This window comes from Dermacentor albipictus, chromosome 1 (genome assembly GCF_038994185.2).
Source record: "Dermacentor albipictus isolate Rhodes 1998 colony chromosome 1, USDA_Dalb.pri_finalv2, whole genome shotgun sequence".
NCBI lineage: Eukaryota > Metazoa > Arthropoda > Arachnida > Ixodida > Ixodidae > Dermacentor > Dermacentor albipictus.
In genome coordinates this window covers 319,190,392-319,216,556 of record NC_091821.1, presented here as the reverse complement: position 1 = coordinate 319,216,556, position 26,165 = coordinate 319,190,392, and the positions used below count along the sequence as shown (strand labels likewise).

At 47.4% G+C, this 26,165-nt stretch overlaps 1 protein-coding gene across 1 annotated transcript in view; it reads right to left on the bottom strand.

Moving 5' to 3' along the window:
- Nucleotides 1-20,013: 20,013 nt before the first annotated feature.
- The window catches only part of LOC139054519 (uncharacterized), a 485,755-nt gene continuing 479,603 nt past the window's right edge, over nucleotides 20,014-26,165 (bottom strand). The window contains exon 3 of the mRNA XM_070531599.1: nucleotides 20,014-24,918. Within this exon, the coding sequence (XP_070387700.1) occupies nucleotides 24,687-24,918 (232 nt within the window). The 3' untranslated portion in view covers nucleotides 20,014-24,686. The remainder of the gene's footprint in view (nucleotides 24,919-26,165) is intronic.

Sequence of the window (26,165 nt, the reverse complement as noted above, 5' to 3'; positions counted from 1 at the left end):
ACTGCGTCTTCAGCACGCGTTATGCATGTTTACATTACGGTAGTGTGGGATGTGACGCAATCGACCCATCCTGAGGTCACACAAAGCAGCTACCCGTTTCAGATTTGGTGCCTCGTTTATTGGTTATTTAAAATTATTGATGAGTTTCTAAGCAAATTTAACCACCCCACCGGAGACAAGACGTGCGGGACGCTATTCCATTACGCTTTGAATTTCGCATACATATCGCACCTAAGCAAGTCTCTCTGTGTGTGCGTCTGGAAAGCGCGAGAGGCAGGGCAATGGAGGCCAGAGGCGCGTAAAGCCCCTCAGAGCACGTTGTCTTAGTACTAGAGTTACTGTATTCGCTACCACAGGTATATACAGTAACTCTACTTAGTACTTTCCATGTGCGGCCTATCTGCGGCGAAACAGTAGTACAAGCTGTCTATCGTAGCCTCCGAAATCTTGCAATCACGGAGGCGATATACCATCGTCGCGCCTATCTCACGACTTCACCAATAGGTGGCACTGGCATCTCGGAGTGTGGATGGCCTCTTTGAAACCCTTGGGTTCAGTGAGAGCAGGGGAAAAGAAAACCTCCGCAATAGAGATAAGTAAGAGGCGATTGGAAGATTGGTGGAAGAAAAGTAGGGAAACGAAAAAAAAAAACGGAGACGTACAAAAGCAAAGTTCGCAATAGGGGGTCAGAAAATTTCGTTGTGGGAGTTCATAGGGTTTTTTTTCCTAAAAAAAAACAGTTAGGACATTAAGCAGTATAATAGCAAGAGCTTGGTGGTGCAACCCAGCGCCCCGTTCCAAAATGGACGTTCATAACATCCATCCAAGCATCCATCCATCCATCCATCCATGCATCCATCCATCCATGTTCGTCATTATGTTCCAATTATGCAGTGAAGCCACTTGTCGCGTGCGCAGGAGGCAAACGCCGCGCGGTGTTCTATATTTTTTTTTTTTTGTCTGCTGGTCGCGACCTACCTACGGCAATTGTTCGCAAGCGCTGAGCCAGATGACATTTTTTAATGCAGGCTACGCTCGAACCATTAGCGTAGCCGGAGGGGGGGTAGGGTTCCAACTCCTCAAATTTTTTAGTGTGTATGTACATGTATGCACGTACACATGGAAACACACGCACGAACGTACATACAGCACCTCGGTTCCACGAAATAAAATCCTGATTACCCTCACGGCTCGAACAGTTCAAAAGTTCGAGTGCGAACGCGCTATACTTTGCAACAAAAAGCGGTGCAGCATGCATATGAAGTTTTCTCGCCGAGGCTAGAAGCCAAGAAATGTTTTAAAAGGCGTTTAAGGAAAACTTCACGCACGTAAGGTGTACAATTGTGTGAGCGCATTGTGGGTGTCAAAACCAGCCGATTAATGATTGTCGCCAAGAGAGCTATCGTGTATGTGATAGTTAACAGAGCGTCATTCATTACTAACCGTCGCTCACAACAGCTGCACGATCTCGATATCTGCAGTGCGGACACGTGGATTTAAGACATTTCAAAAGTTTACAAGCGCACATTTTATGCAAAACTTATTTTTACGATTCATTCATACCACGGACTAAACAGCCGCTTCGTAGCAGCAGATCTGCATATGGTTTTGGACGAGCCTTGTTCCCGCAATTGGCGCAGCTAGGGGTCGTTTTGCCGGGTGGAAGCTAGAGCTTGGAAATCCGCAGGGCCAGCTGGCACAGCGCTGATACAAAGATTCAAGATGAAGGAGCTTCTAGATCAAATTTATTTCGTACAAGGGAATGGATGACCGATGGCTGCTGGCAGCAGGGCAAGAGTGCTGGTTCGTGGAGACTTGGGGGGGGGGGCGGAATTCAAAGCAACTGGGAAGGCAACAAGCAATTAAGAATAAGAACATGTTATTTTTATTGCACTAATCACATCAAAACGACAAGCTTGCAAAGTAAGTATTCACACATTGCAGGCTGTAATATGACATTTTTCTTGATCTCTTCATACTACTCAGGTCAGTTTACTATAACACAGCGCTTATTAAACATACAGGGAGAATTTTACATTGCTCACGTCGATTAAGGCCGATCGAACAAGTAACATGTTGCGGGCGGTAAATGCTGAAGCGATCACAGCTCTCTCTCTCTCTCATAAGCGAAAACACGCGAAGTTTTCGCTTACTGCAAAACAATGAACACTCATTGTCATTGCTCACACATCAATCAATGTTACATGAAAAATCAGAACGCCGACAAAAAATAAAATAAAAAACATAGGAGCAAGAAAACCAGGGTGCAGCGGACAAATTGTATCTGCTAGTATTTACTCTGTTTTGAACACATTGTTCTAGAGTCGCATAGTCAGAACAATCGTACAAGCAACACAGCGAATCGGGCGAGTTGGTAAGTTAACATTCTTGGCGTATATGTGCAGCGCGACACAAACGTATAGTTCATTACTTGCCCCGTGTCTGTGTCGCGCTGCACGTGTACGCCAAAAATCGTACAAGTGAACAACCCTTCATGCCAGGCGTACGTACGCATCTCAGCGATAGGGGTGTTACTCGAGATAAATGTTGCTTTAGTATGAAAAAGGCAAACTCACCTCTGTAAACAAGGTGAACGCACCTCGCATATCGTGGTCCCTTTTGGAGCCGGCTGGGTCTAGGCCCACACGCAGTACCCATACCAGTCACCGGCGCACGTCTGTTCCTCCGCACGACCCCGCGTAAAAGGCTTTGCCACCTTACGTGCGGTTTGTGCACTATGGTGCGCTGCACACCGTCATACTGGACTACAAGTGTCAATATGATGTGTTTCGTATCACTTCACCAAGGTTCTTGACTTAATATCGTCGAATACCGTACCTGCAACACGGAGCCGATGAATACAACACACGTTCGATGGTCCGTGATTGTAATGTGATTACAATGACTGCAATGATTGCGTGACTGCGAAGACGGATGTAACGAAAACATTTCTAATGCGGTGTAGTTGGACAAAGTGTCGTAAGATGTCACTACCAAATATTTACATTAACGTCAGTGATATATCAGGGTGTCTACCTAGCTGACATTTCTCAATTCCCCGAGTTTTCGAGGTTTTCCCTGAGTGCCTTTGTAAAATTCCCTGAGTGACGTAGAGAGAGAGAGAGAAAATGATAAAAGAAAGGCAGGGAGGTTAACCAGGACTGAGCCCGGTTGGGTACCCTACACTGGGGAAAGGGAAAGGGGGACGGAAAGATGAAAAGAAGAGAAAGTCCACTGGAGATATCAGTCGGTCACTCAGTGACGTAGAACTTTGTTTTATGTCAAGGCGGGCTGACACCATGTCGCCCAAAGCTTTTACTCTCTAGTGAGCATGTTAAAAAATAAAAAAGCGACTTAATCCAGTTTGGATATTAAGGAGTAGCGTTTATTTTATTCAAAAAGAAATGAAAGGGTTAGTAAAATACACAGATAATAAAATATATTGGAAAAAAATGGTAAAACCCATTGCAAATCAAGTCGAACATTCTCAAATACGAATAAAATGGATATGCATACAGAAGCAAATATTTTCGAACATAGGCTATTTCTAACAACTAATAGCAAGCTCATTGGCATAAGGCGCAAAATTTGTCACAAGTGAGATCCTCTCTCAACAGCTGGTAAGTCAACCTCAACTGTCCTGACATATGCTGAAGCAAGGTAGCAAGGTCACCAAGAGAATGATGTGCCCTAATATACCCTTAGCCCAACAACATAACAAACAAATAACAACGCCTCGGTGTTACGTTTCACTGCTTTAAAGAATTTATTTTGGTGTTGATAGAGGGACACCTGGATCTCGGCTTCAATCAACATTTTGTTTTTGTAAATCAAGCTCCTTCAAAGAAGCGGTGGCATGCTTCCTTTCCTACTCATTCCTCAATGCGTAGGTACTTTCCGTTCTCGTCCTCCTTGCGCCGCGCGTTTGCCCCACGGACAATTTGAAGCATCCTCTTGGTCATTTGTACAGTCAACGTCCCATTTTTTGGACTCCCTAGGGGCCGCGAAAACATCCGAAAAATCGGGCAGTTCGAAAAAAATGAATGCATGTATTTTATTGCCCTTAGGGGCTCAAGTCCCCACAGGCACATACGAAAGAGCTCCGAAGGACTGCCAGTACACTTATTAGGCATGTCGGTGCTCTTACTGTTACAGGAGATGGTGGGTGCACGCGTGTATAATTAAGGAATACGTACTGTGTCGCGCGACAATCGTCCCTTCCCACGCTTATGCTTCACCGCAATACTTTTGCGTATGCTTCACAGCGTAACATTTCTTTATTGAGGCGAAGCTGACTTTCGGAAAATAGCATTATGCAACGCACCGAGCTTTCCGAGCTTCAAAGCCAATCGCGAGTACCACAAAGGCAGAGTCGGTGCCATTGCTGATAGCGGCGAATTTGTTCAATGAAAAACGCGGCACAGAACGACAAGAAGCTTAATAGCGAAAGTCGAAGCAGCTTAGCGTTACAGCGTTAGTAGCAGCGGATCTGCGTGCGAGAGAGCCGGTTCGAGGCGGCGAGGTAATCAAAATGGCGGCGGTGGTCGCTTTGATTAATGCCGTTTCGGACCTGCGGTCACGACAAAAAAGTTCGGAAAATCGGACGGTGAAGAGTTCTTGCGTCTGTGACGTTTTTATACATTGACTCTATGGCGCACGTGGTGGTGCCGCGAAACCGTCCGAATTATCGGTCGTCCGGAAAGTCGGTCGTTGACTGTATGCAAGAACTCCGCCAGCCGACGACGCGGCGTCAAAATCGATTCATTACGATTCCTTTGTGTGACTCGAGCCAGCATTACCGCGACTTTCGTTCCCTCTCAATTAAACTACAGCTAATTTTCCCCGATAGAAGCAAAAATTCGTTGAGTACTTCCTGAGTATTCAAAATCCCTGAGAATTCCCGATTTTCCCGGTTGGTACACACCCTGTGATAATAATATAGAATGGCGATGCGAGGCAGAAAATAAGAACTGTCGAAGTGAATGAATGAATGTTTGATGTTTAATGGCGCAAGGGCCAGGTATGGCCAAAGAGCGCCATGCTAGTGTTAATGGGTTTACAGTGGACTGACGAGCTCTGTAATGTTAATGCAACGTGGCTATAAAGGGGCCTAGAACAGTTGATGAAAATTACATAAAATCTACGTGTAACAATATTATGGCAATCACTAATGACGTGTACTATGAACACTAAAATGCATTGCGAAAAGATGATACTGTATACAAAATATGTGGGATGTTAAAATTGGCTAGAGCACTACTGCCTCGCCAGAGCCCTTGAAACACAAGGGCCTAGAGGCATGTGCTATACAAAACAACTGTCACAGCGGCATCCTCTGAAGAGAGGAAGCACTACGAATGTATGGGGGCTAATAACATGTAATACAACATCCTTCAGGAAACCTAGGACTGCGTTGGTGTCAAAGAGCGGTTCTGGGCCGAGTAACATTACAGGATGAAGGGGGATGTGCTGCCGATATGCTAGGGGAAAATGTTTTCTCTCAGATTCGGCTTCTCGACACTCCAGGAGGACGTGGAGGACGGTCAGCCTCTCCCCGCATCTACCACAGGTTGGAGGTTCATTTACAGTAAGTAAAAAGTTATGGGTGCCAAATGTGTGTCCTATCCTAAGACGACAAAATAGGACATCTGTTCGGCACGATTTTGTTGCAGAAGGCCAGAAACCTAATTGCGGCTTTATTACGTGCAGCTCATTATTTGTTTCCACATCCCACAAGCGTTCCCAGTAGTTTCAGAGTTTCCTGCGCAAGAAGGGCCTCAGATCTGTGACAGGGACTGCAGCGGTAGGATAAGCCGCATGCGATGCAATGGATATGGCCATCTGGTCCGCTAGAACGTTACGCTCGATGGCACTATGGCCAGGCACCCAGCATATAACCACATGCTGGTTACATATATACGCTTTACACAGGACGGAATAGAGTTCATTAATTACTGGATTTTTGTGCTTACAGTATGACAAGGCCTTCACAACAATTAGGGACTCCGTATATATAATTGATTTTTGGTGCTTTGATTTCCTTATATGCTTCATAGCCGAAAATAGTGCATAGCGCTCAGCGGTAAAGATACTTGTTTCCGGATGCAGTACATCAGATTCCGAGAAGGATGGACCGACGGCTGCATGAGACACCCTGTCGCGTGACTTCGATGCGTCTGTGTAGAACTTCGTGCAGGAGTGCTTGCAGGAGTTCCAGGAAATGCATTCGGATTTCGATCTCTGGAGCGTGCGTTGTAATTTGTAAGAAAGATATATCACATTGTATTAGCTGCCACTCCCAAGGAGGTAGCAGCTTAGCTGGAGGCATTAAGCGATGTTTGAGGAATGGGACATCAATTTCAACGCTAAGCTCCCTTACACGCAGTGAAAAGGGCTGTCTTACAGACAGACGATTACGAAAGAGTGTAGTATATCTCATATCGTTAACGGTATTAAAACACAGATGTTGAGGATTAGAGTGAACTTTCAGAAAATGTGTTTGGCTGATGTATGTTCTCTGCAGATGGAGTGACCACTCATTTGATTCTACATATAAACGTTCAATGGACTTGTTCTGAAAGCGCCAGTGGCCAGTAGGATTCCTAGATGGTGGACCGGATCTAGCATCTTTAGCGCGCTCGGGGCGGCAGAATGATAGATCACGGCACCATAGTTCAATCGTTATCGAATGAGGCTCTTGTAAAGATTCATTAAACATTTCCTGTCGGTGCCCCATATTGTATGGGATAAAACTTTCAGTAAGTTCATTGTTTTTAAGCATTTCACCTTGAGATACTTTATGTGTGAAACAAAAGTTAGTACAGAGTCAAGTATGATGCCTAAGAACTTGTGCTCTTCGTTCACAAGTATTATCTGCCCGTGCATTTCGATATTGGTATTTGCAATGAGCCCCTTGTTTCTTGTGAAAAGCACACAAGAACTTTTGTTGGTGTTCACTTTAAATCTGTTTTGATCTGCCCATTTGGACACTTTGTTCAAGCCCTGTTGTACTTGCCTCTCACACATTGCAAGGTTGCAGGATTTGAAGCCTATTTGTACGTAGTCTATTTAAGCGGAATAAAAAATGGCAGGCGGCAATGATGCACGAAGCGTGTTCATCTTCACGATAAAGAGCGTGCAGCTAAGCACACCTCCTTGGGGTACACTAGCTTTTTGCATAAAAGGTCGGGGAAATACACTGCCGATTTTCACGCGGAATACGTTTGGACAAATAGCTTTCTACTATGTTTAACATATTCCCACGAATGCCCATCCCCGATAAGTCTCGCAAGATCCCATATCGCCACGTTGTGTCATACGCATTCTCCATATCAAGGAATATCGATAAGAAGAACTGTTTATGTACAAATGCATCACGGATAGTTCCTTCAATGCGCACAGGATGATAAGTCGTGGACTGCCCTTCTCTGAAACCACACTGATAGGGATCAAGCATATTGTTCAGTTCAAAGAAATGTATTAGTCTACGATTAATAATTTTTTCAAACAGCTTACACACACAACTTGTAAGAGCTATCGGGCGATAACTTGCCGCCAAGGAAGGGTCTTTACCCAGCTTCAAGACGGGTATAACAATAGCTTCCAGACCCACTAAGAAGACGCCGGACTCGAATCTTGTTGATTTGAAAATAAAAGTTTACGCTCTCTCCTTCCATGAGAATGGGAGGTATCCGGCAGCCCAGATAGAGTTGAAAAGTGCCAGAAATGCCATAAGTGTCTCTTTGTGTCAGTTCTTAATCAGGTCATACATGATTCTTTCAGCTCCCGGTGCAGAGCTTCTACATGTGCTCAATGCAACATTAAGCTCAGCAATATTAAAAGGACGGTTGTATGGTTCATCCGGACAGCATTTACGATCTAGTGCCATAAGTTCAGCTAATTGTTTATATTTAAGGAATGACTGTGTAATGTGTGGAGCTTGATATATGTTCGAAGTGTTCGCCCAGAGCGTTGGCGTGGCCTTCCAAGGTAATCCCTTGGTCGTCCACTAAGGGCAAAGGGTGGATTTGTTGCCCCTTTAGCTTTCTTAAGCCATTCCACACTTTTGCCTCCTGCGTGTACGAATTAATGCTAGAGAGGAACCTCACCCAGCTTTCTCTCTTTGCCTGAGGTCGTGTCCGCATTCCCTGTGATTTCTTTTGTTTAAACTGAATTATATTTTCGGCATTAGGCGATATGCGCAATACGCCTCATGCCTTGTTCTCTCTCTTCCACGCCTCTCTACAATCTTCGTTCCACCAGAAAACACGTCTTGTAAGAGTACCACCATTCGTCTGCGGGATAAAATTTTCGGCTGCATCAATCATAAAACCGGTAAAATATGCAACAGCATCATCTATAGTAAAATCATTTGTAAAATCTCGTGGCAAATACGATGATTCTTAAAGATGTTCCCAGTCCGCCGATGCTGATTTCCATCGAGGAATATGTGGAGGGTTTTTATGCTGAGTTATTAGGTTTCAAGTTACAGGAAAGTGGTCCCTTCCATATAATTTATTGTTCATGGACCATTCTATGTGAGGCAGAAGAGAAGAACCAATTGCTAGATCTATCGCTGAATATGTGTTGTGTTGGACACTAATACATCGGCTCCTTATTGAACAGGCTGGCACTAGAGGTCAGAAGAAAATTTTCAATCAAACGGCCTCTCGCGTCGCATCGCGAATCTCCCCACATCGTGTTGTGGGCGTTAAAATCACCTACGAGTATGTAGGTGTCAGGGAGCTGATTAATTAGGTTATAGAAATCGATTTTTATCAAGTGATAGTTAGGAGGTATGTATATAGAGCACACAGTCACCAGTTTGTTAATAAGAGTTGCCAGAACTGACATTGCCTCAAGGGGCGTCTGGAGGGCGATCTGCTGACAAGCTACAGACTTGTCCGCAACTATTGCAACACCGCCGGAGGTATTAGCCTCGTTGCGGTCTTTACAATAGATTATGTATTCACGAATAAAGTTTGCGTATGTGGGTTTAAGATGTGTCTCTTGGATACACAACAACCTTGGGTTATGTTTGTGTAGGAGTTCTCTAATGTCGTCAAAGATATGAAGAAGACCTCCAACATTCCATTGCAGTATTTGCGTCTCCGTTATGGTAAATGTGTTGGGGGCTGTGTGTTTAACAGATTAAGATTAGTTCACGGGCCCTGTGGAGGCACCGTGACGCGAGTTTTGTCTTTTTTGGAGCGATCGAGAGAGCCTCGCCGCTCCTTATGCGCTGGTGGCGCCATCTTGCTGGTGGTTGTGTCCGTCGCCTCTTGCGAGGCACTGGACACGCGCTCTTCCGAGCGCTTTGTTGGACGTGAAGGTCTCGGAACGTTGGATGAGACTTTTGCGGCCACCTGCCCGGAGGTGGATGGCCCCTTCTGCTGGGGTGGCGGAGCAGCGCTAGCTGCAACCGCCGCGGGGGCAGATGGCGTAACTGCCGACTCGCTGCTTGTGGGTCGGACAGCCACCGGAAGCCTTTGTGTCGCTGCCCCCTGACGCGTATCATCGGCAAAGTGTTCCTGGGCCGGTAGGATACCCGCCTGCATACCTACTTGAAAGTTATATTTTCCTTTACTTTAATTGTTACAATTTCCTTTTCTTTTTTCGAGCATGGGCACGACCGCGAGTATGCGGCGTGCTCCCCATCACAGTTTACAAAGCGGAGAGAGTTTTCACAAAATTTAGAGGTGTGGTCACGGGCACTACATTTCGCGCAGGTTTGGCGGCCTCGGCAGCTCTGCTAACTGTGGCCGAAACGCTGGCATTTGAAGCATCTGAGGGGATTTGGCACGTATGGCTTAACACGGAGCTTAATTTACCCGGCCTCGATGGACTCGGGCAGGACACTTGAACCAAAGGTGAGTATAAGGTGCTTGGCTCCAATTTCTTTGCCATCCCGCCTCATCTTAATTCTCTTGACATTGACAACAGTTTGCTCACTGAAGCCCTCCAAGAGCACAGCCTCTGTCAGCTGGAGCAAATCATCATCAGAGACAACGCCGCGGGTGGTGTTCAGAGCGCGATGTGGAGTTACTGTCACTTGAACATCCCCAAATGACACTAGACTAGGCAACTTTTCGTATTGTTTCTGATCATGCAGCTCTAAGAGGAAATCACCACTTGCCATCCTCGATGCCTCGTAGTCTGGACTAAGGGCATCAGTTAAAGACTTGGAAACTAGAAAAGGGGAGATTGTTCGTGCTTGTTTATCTGATTTTAACGCGAAAGCATTAAGGCGCTTGTGTCGCAGAAAATCCGGTGTCGTCGGCGTCGGTGGCGTTGGCCGTGAGCGAAAAATGGCGGAAGGCAATTCATAAATAAAAACAACTTGCAACATGGGCTGGGTGGGAATCGAACCAGGGTCTCCGGAGTGTGAGACAGACGGTACCACTAAGCCATGAGTTCGATGCTTCAAAGCGGGACAAAAGCGCCTCTAGTGTATGCGGTGTTGCCTTAGGAATGCGCCGTAGAAAGTTATACTGCGGTGTATATCGGTAATTATGAGCATGTAAATTACAGAAGTCGCAGTTAAACGCGTAGCGAAGTACGTTTCCGGTACATTTCTTCTGCGCTTGGTGCGCACGCACAGCCATCTTGCGGCAAACACATAAGACCCACTCCTCGCAATGTACGGCGCTGCCCCGACAGCTGGCGCGCCACTCGCCCGCTTCTAGAAGACGATCCCATCGAGGCGTCAGCCCCATGATCGTGTCCGCCGTCATGGCGCATCGCGGCCCGGCTGTCCGTGCCGATCACGACGTTTGGCTCGGGTAGATCGTGTCTCCCTCCGAGACACCGAGTTCTTTGGCTCGTTCCGCTTGCTCAGGCGCACGTTTCGTCTTTGTGTGACTCCAGAGCATGCCGAGCGAATGAGTGGGTGGTGCGATCGGGGTGCGATAACGCTATCGCGTTCCACTCTTGAAGGCGAAGCTTAAGCGTCCTCCAATTTTTTCTGAGTGAATGACATGATATCGTGGAAAGTTCGGTCTTTGACGTCCAAAGAACTGGAATACATCTTCGGTGCACCCTCTTTTCTGAGGGCGATCAGGAAGGGGAGAGAAGGAACTAACCATAGACAAATGTAGTTTTCGGCAATAATGCCAGCCGCACACCGTGGAGCTCTACAAAGGGACGCTACAGGGACAGTAAAAACAGGTCCTGCAAACGCCATCTGTACGTTATCGCTATAACCAAATATGAAATAAACCTAGGTTGGCTATTCCCAGACGGTTAACCCTGGCTGCCTGGAAAAATTGGAAGGCATGCCAGGAGAAGACAGGAAAGATGGAAAGTGAGAGAAAGACGAAGGCTGGAGGGAGAGAGAGACAGGAAAAGGCAACTACCGATTTCTTCCGGGTGGGTCAGCCCGGGGGTGCTGCCTACGAGAAGCCGAGGCCAAAGGGGTGTGTTGCCTCCGCCGAGGGGCCTTAAAGGTCCTGACACTCAGCATCGGCTGAACATCGAGGATCCCCTTTTCCCCGGACACGGCTAAGCCGCGCACGGTTAAACGCGGGAGGGTCCAACCCTCGTGTGCTCGGGTACGTGGTGCCGCAACACACCAAACGCCTGCTGACGCAGACGCCCCTGCGGGGAACTGTCGAAGTGGGTGGAAAAATTGACTGGGGTTTAGGTAAGGATATCTCGGAGCGAAAAGGTTCGGTGATGCTTATGGTTCAGGTTATGTTTATGCTTGATGATTCAGCCTAAGGTTATGCTTACGGTTTAGCTTATGGTTATGCTTTATGATTTAGCCTATGGATATGCTTACGGTTTAAATTATGGATGTGCTTTGGTTGGCTTATGGTTATGCTATACGTCTGCCTTGTGTAGTTATGCAAATTGATTATCAATGATATATACCATAAGTTATGCAGGATTATTAAACTTCTTTATTCAACATTGTTCGGCACATTGTCTTGCGATTTCTGTACAGTCATAAACGCATGGCCGAACGTCGCTGTTCAGCTTACTTTTCACGCCGTTTAGCGAGACGTGCCTGTCGTGCTTCTGGCGTTTCAGACTCGGCTTTGCTGCGTCGTTTAGCGAGACGTTCTTCTCGTTGTTCGGTTGACTCGGACGCTCGTTGAGCTTTCAGCCTTTCATTTCTTCGCTCCTTTCGAGCCAAATCCCGTGGTAGCACTTCTGTATCGGTAGTATCATGCTATGTTCACACTACGGTCGTAACGCGCGTAACAGCTCTTTTGGCGTATCGAACGTAACGGTTGTAAAAAACGTTACGGCAGTTAAGTCGGCACCTTTGTTCACATTTACTGCTGCTTAAATTACGGCTTTTACAACAGGCCAATCAAATTTGGAGCTGCAGAATCGACGTCACCAGCGGTCCAATATGGCTCCTGCCAACATGCGAGCGCTGGCCGAGATCGAAGAAATTCACGCTCAAAACAAACTTATAGTCATGTATTCAATCGCCCAAAGACGACGAAGGCGACGCAGAAGGGTTTGGGTGCGGCAAGTATTTCTCGACAGGGCCGTGGACGGCGATTTTCACAACCTTTTCGCCAAGCTCCGAGTTGGTGACGCTGCGATGTTTCATAACATCATGCGCATGTCGCCCCAGCAGTTCCGCTTCCTTGAAAACCTAATGAGACCACTCATCGAAGTTCGGAGCACGCATCTGCGGCCATCGATTTCCTCGGCGGATAAACCAGATGAACTGAAAACAGTCTCGCAAGGCGCACTGCAAAAATTTTCACGAACACAACCAATCGTGCGCACGGAATGGCGGAATGGCACTTCCCGCGCCCGGAGCTGTCTGCAGACGGGAGGACGGAAGTGTCGTCACCGGTTGTTGAAAGCCGAAAGCTTATCGGTCATTGGCTGTGTCGCAACGGTCGTAACATAACAGTCGTAAATGTTGCCGACCCTTTAACACTCTCACCCACGATTTTTGCGAGAATTGCGCACGTTGGTACCTTTACGTTCGCAGTCTGAACTAGACGCATACGCTTGTTGCGCTTCCGCTTACGTATGTTACGAAAAATCGGCGCCTTACGAACGTAGTCTGAACATAGCATCACTCTCTTCTCCTTCTATGTTGAATGCGCACGCCTATTCTCTGGCAAGCGGTTATATAGTCGGCCTCCGCGATAAACACGCGCTTGCAGCGAACGTCAAACGATGACGCATAACGCGGCAGTGGCCACCTGCGCCGTGCGTGACGTCACTCGTGTTCCAACATACCCCGGCTCGCGCGAAGCGCGGTGTTTACTAGCGTAGTGAAGCTTTTCGCTTAAAAAATTACGAACCATTCCCCTACCGGAAAATGGGGGTAAGCGAAGCTTGTCCTGCGTGCACCTGACCTTCGTCACGGTTAAGAAACCCACAAGTAAAGGTGCCGGATTGGTTCGGCCTCCCGCTCCCTCAGCTCGGTATCTTCTCGTTGCTGTCGGACTGCCTGGGCTCGGGCGGCTCTAAAGGCGCGTTTATAGTCCGACGTTATCAGTGCGCGGACGAGCGTCCTTAGACTCTGGGCGCGTTGGCCGCGTCCGGTTACGTTGGCGGCGCCAGTGCCTCGAACCATCGGGCGAACCATAGACGCTGTTGTTCTCGGCAACGTGACGTAACGTGTGCGCGCGTTCCCGCTACGTCGGACTATATTTAGGCCTTAACGACAGGATCGTGCGCGCCGACGGCGAGCTCTTTCACGGGAGAGTTCTCACCACCGCTCGTCGAACGCTGCCAGTTCTTCGGGGGAACGCACAGCACGTGGTCGTCCCATCTGTTCTTTAAGTATGAGCTGAACGGAAACAAAGCCGTCGGAGTGCGCACGAAACCCTTTCCTGCCCTTTTTCACCCCGGCGGAAGCGAAACGCCTCTGATTGGTTGGCGACTCCTTGCTAATGAGTCACTCTCTGGCGCCGGCGCAGCTGTGAACTCATCAACCCGCCCTTCCAGCAGCTGCTCTGCTCTGGGTGCAACTGGGTTTTTGCGTGAGCAGACCGCCACCGAAACTTGTGAGCCAATACAAGCTTCGCTTGAAAAAGAAGTTGGAGGACGCTTAAGCTTCGCCTTTAATAGTGGAACGCGATAGCACTCAAAGATGCCTGACTACTTGTCACGCTTCCGGGCAACAGAAGCTTATGTAACCATAACGCTTACCTGGAAACGCTGGCGGCGAACCCTATGCACGAAGGCAGACTTTCTGGTCGAAACGCGGCCTCTTGCAGGGGCAGCGATGTGGCGGAGGCGAGCGCTATCTGAAAATCTTTACAATAAGCGGGCGCGCTACTCCGTCGACTCTGAGGTATTTATGTGCCGGCGTGCACAAATTGCGGACACCGTCTCCCGTCTGTCCAAAGTAGAAACGCTGGAAAAGGGGTTCGTTTAAGTTCTCGCGTAATAAAATTATGTTTTGTAGTATATTAAAATTACAATCCAGGATCTATAATGTAAGTCGTAGTTCACGATTTTTCCACATATTTTAGCTTGAGAAATTCAATTAGTTAATTGAATTCCTTGCGTCACATGAACGACCTGGGTACGTGTGGCTCGAAAACACCAGACGCGGGACGCCACCGCCGGATTTTCTGCGACACGGGCTCTTTAACACTATCGCGTTAATATTAGCGAAAATCCGGAGACTATTCAGCACGTCCTAATGGAATGCGGAGGGATTTACCCTGTGAGACCCATAGGTAATGTACGCCTTCCAGAAGCACTTATTATCATTATCATAATTTAAGTCTGGCGACGTCCATTCACCTTTAAATTACATGCCAATTTCTCTAACCAGTGTGCCATGCAAAATTCTAGAGCATATAATATACTCTAATATCATCAACTTCCTAGAAACAAATTCATTTTTTAAATCTCGTCAGCATGGGTTCCGTAAATCGTTTTCCTGTGACACTCAACTTACTCCATTTACACATGAAATCTGTGCCGCTTTGGATAATGGATTTCAAGCTGACACCATCTTCTTAGACTTTTCTATAGCATTTGATCTAGTCTCTCCCCAACTACTTTGTCTAAAATTAAATACACTCAACATATTGACCGCAATATTATCGCATGGATTGAAAACTTCTTATCCAATAGAACAGAATTTGTCTCAGCTAACAATTTTGACTCTTCAATTTGTCCTTTCAGTTCCGGAGTGCCGCAAGGTGCTCTTGTAGGACCCTTGCTTTTTCTCATTTATATTAATGATGTGCATAACTGTGTAGCGTTCTCCATAAGGTTATTTGCAGACGATTCTGTCATTTACAGAGTAATATCATCAAATTCTGACACTCTAAAACTACAATCTGATCTAGACAAGGTAACTAACTGGTGCGACACTTGGAAAATGCGACTTAACAGCCAAAAGTGCAAACTAATGAGGATTTCCCGCAAATTACATACACCGTGATTCGTGCTCCCCGCTCACTCTTTCCTGCTATAGCCATGGGAAAATTGTGCATGTGGCCTTTCTCCGCTGCGATTAAGCACGGACGGAGACCAGTATACGTGCTTACATGGTCCTACGTGTATGAAGTTGGGTGGAAAGACCCACAAAAGTGGCTGATGAAGGTGATGCCCACGAAAGCGACTCGTCCATATTGCGACAATCTGGGACACCAAGTGTGAGCCACACAGCGGCCCCCGAAAGAAAAGAAACATGCAGGTTAGAAAGGTGTCAACGCTAAAATGCCGGGTAGTCCATGTCGCTGTGTAGGCTGCGGCAGCAGATGCCTGCATCGTGTGTGCCGACGTGTGTGAAGTTGATAGCCACATGTGTGGAAAGGCCCGCCAAAGTGGTTGATGAAGGTGATGCCCACGAAAGCGACTTCGCTATATTGCGACAATGTGGGACACCACATTAAAGGCCCCCGAAAGAAAAGAAACGTGCAGGTTAGAAAGGAGTTAACGCTAAAATGCCGGGTAGTCCATGTCGCTGTGTTGGCTGCGGCAGCAGAAAAGTGCAGGATGGAAAGGAGTCAACGCTAAAATGCCCGGTAATCCATGTCGCTGCGTAGGGCTACGGCAGCAGATGCCTGCGTCACCCGATTGCTTCACAATGCAAGTTGCTCAATTTTAACGGTGACTATCGCTGCAAACAGGTGGGACAGTCTGTCCAATCTGTTTCTGCTGCTGGTTGGTTAGAAAGGAGTTAACGCTAAAATGCCGGGTAGTCCATGTCGCTGTGTTGGCTGCGGTAACAGATGCCTGCATCACCCGATAGCATCGCAATGCAAGTTGCTCATCTTTAACGGCGACTGCCGCTGCAAACAGGTGGGACACTGTCCAATCTACTTGCGCCGCTAGTAGTCATTCGTTACCAGACCGCCATGTGCGACGACGACGGTGAGCCGTTTACGAGCTCGCGTCAATGATTTCAGCGTATCTCGACATGCAAATTTTATTTCTGCTATTGTTGGATAATGTACACTGCTTGTCTTCTGCCAGTAGAGTCGCACGCTCTGTTCACTTACTTGTGGCTTGTTTGTATGGGCGTCAGTAGAGGCTCTTTGGTCTCCTGGCAATTAGAACGCACCAGCTATGCGGCAGTCAAGGCACTGAGACATGCCGCATAGCCGGCAGGGCAAGCACGGCGCGTACCCGCGTACGCTACCGGCAAAAGGCGGCCGTATTGGATGTTGCTCTAAAAAAAAAAACATACTTCCGCTTCCGGGTTGAGCAGCGTCATCTGGCGTCCACCTAAGTAAGTTGCATGCGCTGCCGCTGCTTATTTTCAAACCACTGCGAAAGGTACAGTTTCCCTTCTCTAAAATTGGTTCTTTATTCTATGGCAATGGTGTCTGGAAGGAGGCTCTGTCGGTGCCCACAATAAGCGAGAATTAGTCGCAGAGGAGGCAAAATTAATGATATGGGCGTAACGAGTGCCAATATAGTCAAGGAACAGCCACGTCGCACCATACTCCTGTAACGTATGCACTACTGCATACACACATGTTGAGGCAAAGCCGCCGTAAGCTTCACTTTCGGGAAATGGAGCGCATTCGCTTGGACTAAACAGGGCTTGCGCTAGGCAATGGTGTCTGGAAGGTAGCTTGAACGGTGTCCACAATACGTGAGAATTAGTCGCAGAGTAGGCAAAATTAACGATACGGGCGTACTTAGTGCTAATATAGTCGAGGAACAGCCACGTCGCACCATACCCCTGCAAAGCGTGCACAGCCGTAGATACGGACAAGTTGAGGAAAAGCCTCCCTACAGTACACTTTTGGGAAATGGAGCGAGTTCGTTTGAACCCAACAGAGCTTGTGCTTTGCAATGGTGTCTGGAAGGCGGCTCCGTCGGTACCAGCAATAAGCGAGAGTTAGTCGCAGAGTAGGCAAAATTAACGATACGGGCTAATGAGTGCCAGTTTGTCGAGAAACAACCACATTGCCCCATACGCGTGTAAAGCATGCCCCGCCGTAGATAGAGACACATTGAGGCAAAGCCGCCCTTCAGTACACTTTTGGGAAATGAAGCGACTTCTCTTGGACCCAACAGCGCTTGCGCTAGGCAATGGTGTCTGGAAGGCAGTTTCGTCAGTACCCGCAATAAGCGAGAGTTAGTCGCAAAGGAGGCAATATTAACGATACGGGCGCAATGAGTACCAATATAGTCGAGGAACAACCACGTCGCACTATACCCCTATAAAGCGTGCACCGCCGTCGATAGAGAAAGTTGAGGCAAATCCGTCCTACAGTACACTCTTGAGAAATAGAGCGAGTTCACTTGGACCCAACACGGCCTGTGCTAGGCAATGGTGTCTGGAAGGCTGTGCCGTCGATGCCCGCAATATGCGAGAATTAGTCGCAAAGTAGGCAAAATTAACGATACGGGCGTAATTCGCGCTAACATAGTCGAGGAACAACCACGTCGCACCATACCCCTGTGAAGCGTGCACCGCCGTAGTTATAGACAAGTTGAGGCAAAGCCGCCTTACAGCACACTTTTGAGAAATGGAGCGAGTTCGCTTGGACCCAACAGGGCTTGTGCTAGGCAATGGTGTTTAGAAGGCGGCTTCGTCGGTGTCCACAATACGCGAGAATTAGTCGCAGAGCAAGCAAAATTAACGATGTGGGCGTAATTCGCGCTAATATAGTTAAGGAACAACCACGTCGCACCATACCCCTGCAAAGCGTGCGCCGCCGTAGATAGAGACAAGTTGAGGCAAAGCCTCCCTACAGTACACTTTTGGGAAACGGAGCGAGTTCGCTTGGACCGAACAGGGCTTGTGCTAGGCAAAAGTGTCTGGAAGGCGGTTCCGTCAGTGCCCCCAATAAGCGAGAGTTAGTCGCAAAGTAGGCAATATTAACGATACGGGCGCAATGAGTGCCAATATAGTCGAGGAACTACCACGTCGCACTATACCCCTGTAAAGCGTGCACCGTCGTAGATAGAGACAAGTTGAGGCAAAGCCGCCCTAGAATACACTTTTGGGAAATGGAGCGAGTTCGCTTGGACTCAACAGGGTTTGCGCTAGGCCATGGTGTCTGGAAGGCGGCTTCGTCGGTCCTCACAATGAGCGATAGTTAGTCCTAGAGTAGGTTAAATTACCGGTATGTGCTGAATTAGCACGCCAATACAGGCGAAAATGAGCCACTTTGCACCATTGGCTTCACTATCTCCGGGATAGGCTAACTTGGCCTCTTTAAAAAAAAGAAAGCTTTAACCAAGTGTCGACGCTAAGGAATTATATCAAGGCCAACGTAACTGCACGTGAAATGCGTTGCAATAAGATACAAAATGAGGCTCATACTTGAAAAAAGAGGCATCTAGTCCAGTGATGCAAAAAAATATAATCCTCACGAACGGCTTATACTAAAGTAATGAAGCAAAGATGCAATGGCTGAATGAAACAAAACAACGAACGAAATAACTTATAGGTAGTGCATTAGGTGCTCGCATGTGTGGTTGAGGAGGTAGACCTACAGTGCCATGCGTTTACTGCACACTGCGGCTCGTTATGTCTCACAAGCAATCTGACGCCTCCGATCGTACCAATGAATTGCCACTTGTGCAGTACGCTTTCGCCCTTACATGTTATAGGAGTGTGACATGCTGCCGAATTTGCTTTTATTTCTGCGATAAGAACACCGATGTAAAACGAAAACATGCACTTGACACGTTATGGTTACAGAAAGCATCGCAAATGTCCCGACTAGCATTGCTACTAATATTTACAGACAAGCTAAATCTATTATTGTAGTAACCAACCATATTCTACTTAGCTACTAGTGCACAGCGCCGGCTGGCCCGTTAGCGTTAACATGTAGACTTTTTTTTTTTCCACAACAACACTAATTTAATACGAAAACGCTCCTTACGAGATGTGGTTAGACCAATCATTCCTGAATGTCGCGACCAGCGTTGCTGCTGCAGTTCACGTCTCCGGGATTTCGGGATTTCTTGAAGCGTTATGCGTTTACGGACAAGCTAAAGTTCTCTACTGACTACAGGGGCCCACAATGACTTCCAATAAGATTTGATGCTGAAGTTTCGCGATTATTTCATAACTACGCAGAAGCTTACGAGAACGCCAGCCGCCTGCTGCGGGTCCCAACTTTTTACCAATGCTCCGACAAATTTGTTTGCACGCTTTAGACGTAATTACGAACCTGTGGTGCAGCGTGATTACTACGTCCGGTTTGCATGATTCAACTGGCCGCCTGCGCCAAACCTAAAGCACGCATTCTATGCATGAAGTAAATTTGCTTTAAAAATGAATACAGTAAAAAGAGAAGTGATAAAAAAAAACTCACACATAAAAGAGAGGAATACGAAACACGAACAACGAACTCCAGTCACTGCACAACATGTCAGATTTCCAGCACTAAGAAAGTGAATCAGGACCCAACTCACTTGAATGGGCTCTTCCGCTTCACTTCTTCCATATTCCCCAAATTTCAATTGATTTGAGGGGGTTGACTTGACTGACAGCGAGTTTATAGTAGTTCCAGTGAATAAATAACTGCAGTTTCAATGTAGACCTTAAGCGATGAAGTGTTTCTGCAGCACGTAGTGAACACGCACACAAATGCAATATATGACGAAAAAGAAGTTTTGTCTTTAATCATAACTACAACAGGATCAACAATGTCAATATATAAGCACACATTTTTTTCTTTTTTTTTTCTGAAGAGCAGGACGAAAGTTTCGCTAGTATGGTCATCTCGATGAGCAGTTCTTTAGGTCTGCCACAGAAAGGGCAGGTTAAACAAGAATACTGAAGGCTTAACAGTGCCTTCGCAAAGAAAGAGAAACCTCTGCATTGGAGCGCTTGGACAGGCGGCGTTATTCGAGAAAGGTTCCGCTACAACGTCACTAAGTCATAAAGGAAGACTGCCACACAAACAACTTAGCGATGGCCAAGCACTACAAGTGTGCAAGCGTTGCTTACGAAAAAAAAAAAAGCGTGCGCGTGAGAGAAATTAGGTTTGTGCTTTCAACAGGCACAGTACCAAGCTGATTCTCGTTCCGCGAATATTGACAGTTGAATACTTTCTTCACAAGACACCGAAAGAACTGCCATCAGGAAGCCCTTACCACGAGATAAAGGAATGAAAGCGACGCTCGAACGTCAACGAAGAAGAAGAAAACGCCGTTTTACGGCAGTAAAAAGTGCTTCAAAAAAAGTTGCGCAAGCAGCTGGTAAGGTTCGAAATATATGCCTTCTCAATTATATGCCAGTCGTTCAATGCGCAACCAAAAATGAGTACACGCACGCATGCAAGCAGAACAATGCTCAGTTCCGCTTGCGAGAAACAAATGAGAAGGGCGGCACTGTATCGCACAGACAAGCGGTTTCGACAACACTTCAAGAAAGGTTGCAAGAATGGAAATCTGTCTTCATTCTTTGAGTCTCCCTATACTTCACTCTGAAATGTGGCATTCCAAAGTGCCGGCTTTACGGTAAAGACGCCTATCGTATCTCAAATTTCCAATTAGAGATCGAAGCATCACAGTTTTTAAGTGGACACACTTTTGCTAATAGATACTTATATTTCTTGCGCTTTCCGAGAAAGAGCACACACATTTCGAAAATTTCTTCCAGCAGAACATCTGTGCACATGTCAAATAGGTACACCAGATCCTTATGCGGCCAAATCGGGACATCATACAGACAAGAATTCCACAAGCCATTCTTATCTAGGATTCGCACATTTATGTACGTCTCTACAGCAGCACTTGTCCAGTGGACAGCGTTTGGCCAATCATTCACCAAAGCATGTAATCGGATATTTTGAATATTTTTCCAGGTGAGTCACATTGGAAAGTTCGCCCTTGCGTGAACGTTTCTGCAAAACGGAACGTAACCAGACAAATAAAAATAAAAATAAAAATAAAGGAACAGGGCCTAGAAAAAGGCGTAGTAAACGACGCTGTCATACATTGTGAAATAAATTATTTATAGCTCTGGCGATAATCTGTCTTTGGTTTTCCGGTTAACGTTCTTAGAGGCGAGCATTTCTCAGCGGGTGCTACACAGCACATGACTTGCAATTGGTAACGACTGCTGCCGTTGTCACCTACGCCACTAGCGAAATAACATGTACAATATTTGTCCGAGCCATGTACTTTTCTAGAGTTCCCGCATTATTCAGTCAACAGCAACGGGGCACTTACGGACACTTTCTCGTGACATTAGCGCAGAACGGCAATCCGGTCGTGTTGCAAAATTAAACAGCATAACAAAGCGCCAGTAAGAACGCTTTGGCATATGTTGTAAGTAGGATGAAAACGGCGTTTAGAACGCTGCGCTGACGTCGACAAGTGGGTCGGTTGAACAACTGATGCGTAATGAACAATGCCGAAAAGATAGACAGCGTCACGTTATCAAAAATCTCTCAGATTATGAATCTTTGTCTGCGCTGTTCGCTGCTTGCAAGTTCAGGGACTGAATTTTTCAAGTGAGACAGAATTACAGCAATCTACATTCCTACCTAGTGTTGCAACAAAATTAGTGGTCAGAAGTTGGGACCGTGGCTGAAGGAAAGACAGCAAAGGAACACGTAAAGCCTCAATTAGCACTGTATGAGACCAACCCAATATGCACGCCAGGCCTGTTCATTTATTTGAGCAGCACACGAAACCACTCCAGCTACGTCATCGACAATCACGCACGCGCCGTCAAATTTCTGAGGCAAACCCGAATTCACGTGGAGGTGAAGAATTGCCAACATTCGTTCACGTTCGTAAGTGGTGCCAGCCACACAAACGCGCCACGCTTTGTCTACTGAGAAGTGGTTCATGCGGTCATGACGTAGAACGTTCTTCACGCTATGAAACGATACACAGCCGCTTTCTAACTCACGTTCTCGCACACTTGCAAGAATCATGTACGTCGGATGATTTTGGGAACGCCGATGTCTAGGAATAATGTGAGCAGCTAGTGATCGAGGAAAGTACCTTAGCAACTGCCCATTAAAGTACACTTGTTTCTCAGGTGTGTTTTGAAGGCTTTATCGTTGCACCTGCTGCCAGGCAAAACATAATCGCTGCGAACGAAAATCATAAAGCACTGTGCGTAATTCGCTAATGATCGTGTAAGCTTTCGGACTTAATTTTACAGCGAAGTACCCAGCCCGCATCGCTCATTCTGTGCTTATACAACACTGCTCATTCGCCGCAAAATTAAGCCGGCATGAGGCGGCTAGCCATATCGAATGCGGCTGTACACGCCCGCATTTTACTGTGTCCAGAAGGTGGAGGTGTAGAGGCCGAATTAGTTTCAAAATAACACAAATTCGTCAAAGCGACACACCAGTTCACTCACTACGTTTTCTAAGAACAACAGGCTCGTGCAGTAGAATCATCCAATTAATGCTTCCTTTGTGAATCCGCGGGGTCATTCCGGTGTCCAGTAACTTTAAAATGCGCACGCAGGCATCACAGGTCCGACACATCCCGCTTAGAAAGATGCAACTGGCACGGTGGCGAGGTGGCCGTGTCACCAAACACACCAGTTCGCGTGCATGCGCACACAGCAGCACAGAAGGTGTGTCACTATACACCAATGCAGACATCGATGGCGGCAGTCTTGCGAAGGCTGCTCACGCACTGTGTAGGAGCAGAACAGTTCGTCTGGGTGGGCCGGCACAGGTGGTACTCCTGTTGTCACCCACGAAAGCCGGCAACGAAATCAAAGATAACTGACACTGACATGTGAAAACAAAACAATTACAAATCGGAAGGAATAGAAAATTCATGGCCCTCTAGGCTTGAAGATTTCTTAGGTCCGCGAGGTAATTCAGCAGGCTGTGCTATCACGGCTGCACCGATGCTTAAGTACGAAGGACTCACGGCTGCACAAGTGCGATGCAGAGATAAGCTTCTTGAACACTGCGTCACCATCTCATGTATTCCCGAAAAAAATACTATACTGAAAGAATGTATTGCTGTGGAAGAGTTATGACGCCAAAAACTGCCGACTGCGTATCCGCCAGTTCCATCGCGAATAAACCAATCACGCCTCCAGCCAGCATTCAGCACAGTGAACTGGCATGCTGCGCGCTTTCTCCGCTAGACCTACGCTACAAGTCGTTTCACGTTAAGTGTTTAGTGGTTCTTTTCCGTAAGGGCTGAGAAGCATGTTTCATCAATTTTTCTTTTGTTTGTGTAGCTCTCTGAATGCGCTTAAATCACCTCAACATGCTGTGATCACCAATTATGAACGGCCATGAGAAAAAAAAGCATGAAATACAAACTTGCGCTACACAGCTGTAAACGTTATCTTTCAAGACAACGTTGGGTCATGGTTATCTATTGCAAAACACTTCAGTGAAAAAAAATGAGGTATCGGTAAAAAACAAACTTTATCATTTCTCCACACAGTGGTATACATTTCTACTTTCTTTCTAATTAGTGAAGGACTGCCTACAATATACCACGGAGCGGAAACCAGTGGTGAATAAAGCGGGAGTGCGAGATAGCACGCACAACGGGGTCAGGACAATACATCCTGTGTCGTCTCAAAAATTCAAGAACTCAGTCGCGTGGTCGGTCAAGGGGTTTGGATTGAGCACAGCAATACAGAGTAGGGTCCACTATGATGCGGGTATCCACAAGAACTCCCGAGTAGCGCGCCACGCACAATGTCGGTGGAGCATAGCGGCATGCTCCTGTGACGCGCCATTCTGCCGATGTTTCAATGACAGCCGTCTTGCTTCATATATGGGCGATGCTTTCATGTAATAAAACTTGGCTGCCCGTAGCTTATTCTTTTCTATGTTTCAGTGCCCTCCTTGATGAGCCTGGGGAATGGATAGCTACTCGTCCTCATGAAATGATGACGCGTTGCGAAATAGTCTCAAGTTTCAAGCCGACCGAAAGTTCAGTTTGACACGAGGAACGGTATCAGAATTGCTTTCCCCTGAGACCGTTGAAGTCAAGCGCTCGTAGCATCGTAGACACTAGGGTGCGATGTAAGCGAACGCTTGTCACTCCGAGCACAAAACAACGATCGTCTTGATGAAGAAGAAGCCATTAACGAGAGCCCACCACGGAATCGCACGACTTTGCGCACGCCATGACGGCAGCGGCCGCGCAGACGCCTCTTGCAGTCTGGTCGGTTGAAGTAGTAACATCACGTCGGCTCCGCGTTTCGGTGATCTGGATCGTTCATGCGAAGAAACCAGGCGAACGAGAGACTGTTGAGCTCCAGGACTTCGAGGTTGCAAGGCCGCCTAGTGGAACGGCAGCTGGCCAACCGCGGCGGTCTATAAGGGGCGGCCGCTCAGCACGGCTCCTACGAGAAGCAGCAGCACCAACAGCGGCGGCGCCGACAGCGACCAGGCTGAGCTGCACTTGAACCGGCAGCGGGTCTTGTAGACGTCGCCCAGCAGGTTGCGCGCCACGCGCAGCAGCGTGGACACCAGCGCGCTCACTTCCTCCTTGCAGCCCGCGTTGTTGGAGGCCGCCTGGAGGCACCGCTCCAGCCGGTCGAGCGAGCTGCAATAGAAGGGAAGGACATCAGTATCATTGCTCTATTCCACAAGCAGCAGACGAGTTAACAGCAAACACTTCCTTTGAAGAAAACAGGATCGCCAAGGATGATGCAAACGGACACACAGTTACCGAACGGTCTTTCCTATACTGTTATCATCCTACTGCAGGTTCTCGCCAGTGGCCATTTTTCGCTGAGAGACTGCAAAAAGGCACTTCTTTTCCACTTACACCAGGCGTTTCAGCGAAGACCTTCAGTAACTATATTTAAACATTATGCAGACCCGACCCACATGTTGGAAAACATTTTTTAACTGAGAAGTGAAGCTTTCATGAGGCGGTTGAATGAATGACATACATGCAACCGATTATATTATGCACAGCGTTTTGCACCATAGCGATTACCTGCCTAGCAGTAAAAACGGCAAGACGCGGAGAACTCTATCACGTTACCCACGTGACCACGTTTCATACTGTCTCCGGGATTGGCCCCCTTTGCTATGGCACAGTATCCAGAGTCAGCGCGTCGACTAGAGGGAGCCGATCCTGGAGATTGTGCAAAAGTAAACTGCACGTTACTTGGCGAAAGTTCGACCTAGCAAATGTGCCCACTCGAAACCCTAGCAAAGTAGGCATAAGAAGGTCTGCTTTATTAAACGAATCGGAAATTTGCCTATAATAAATACGATCACCCTCTAAGTCGCTGCCACAAAGTACATAAAGGAACAACGCCGATTGTTAAATACAATGCAGCCGTTGCAGCCATACATGTTCAAAGAACAACGGCTGCATTGGAGCATCTTGCGATAGGATGAAAAAGGAACGCATCAAACAAGAAACGCGACAGACACGGTGGGGCGCACAACCGTGCCTGTCGTGTTTCTGCTTACATGGCGTTCTTCGTTCAGCGTATGTAGCGCACGCCACGCCACGCCACGCCAAGCCAACCAGCCATTAGACCCTATAGGGTCTAATGGCTGGCCGTTGCTAACCGTTGCTAACGGATAAATGAAAATGGATAATGAGCACAGGTACCGGGCTGAAACAGCCAGTTAACAGGCAGGGTGTTCAGGGCGTGACGGCGTGTTTCGCTCCTCTGAGCTGCAGAATGAGCCGCGCGACCACTGAACGGAGGGAGCTTCCCGCGAAATAATGAATGGCGGCGTAATGCGAGACGTTCACATATTCAGGCAACAACGCGTCGCTGTCTCAATGTGCGCCTCCCAGAGGGCGCACAGAGGGCGTAACGCTTC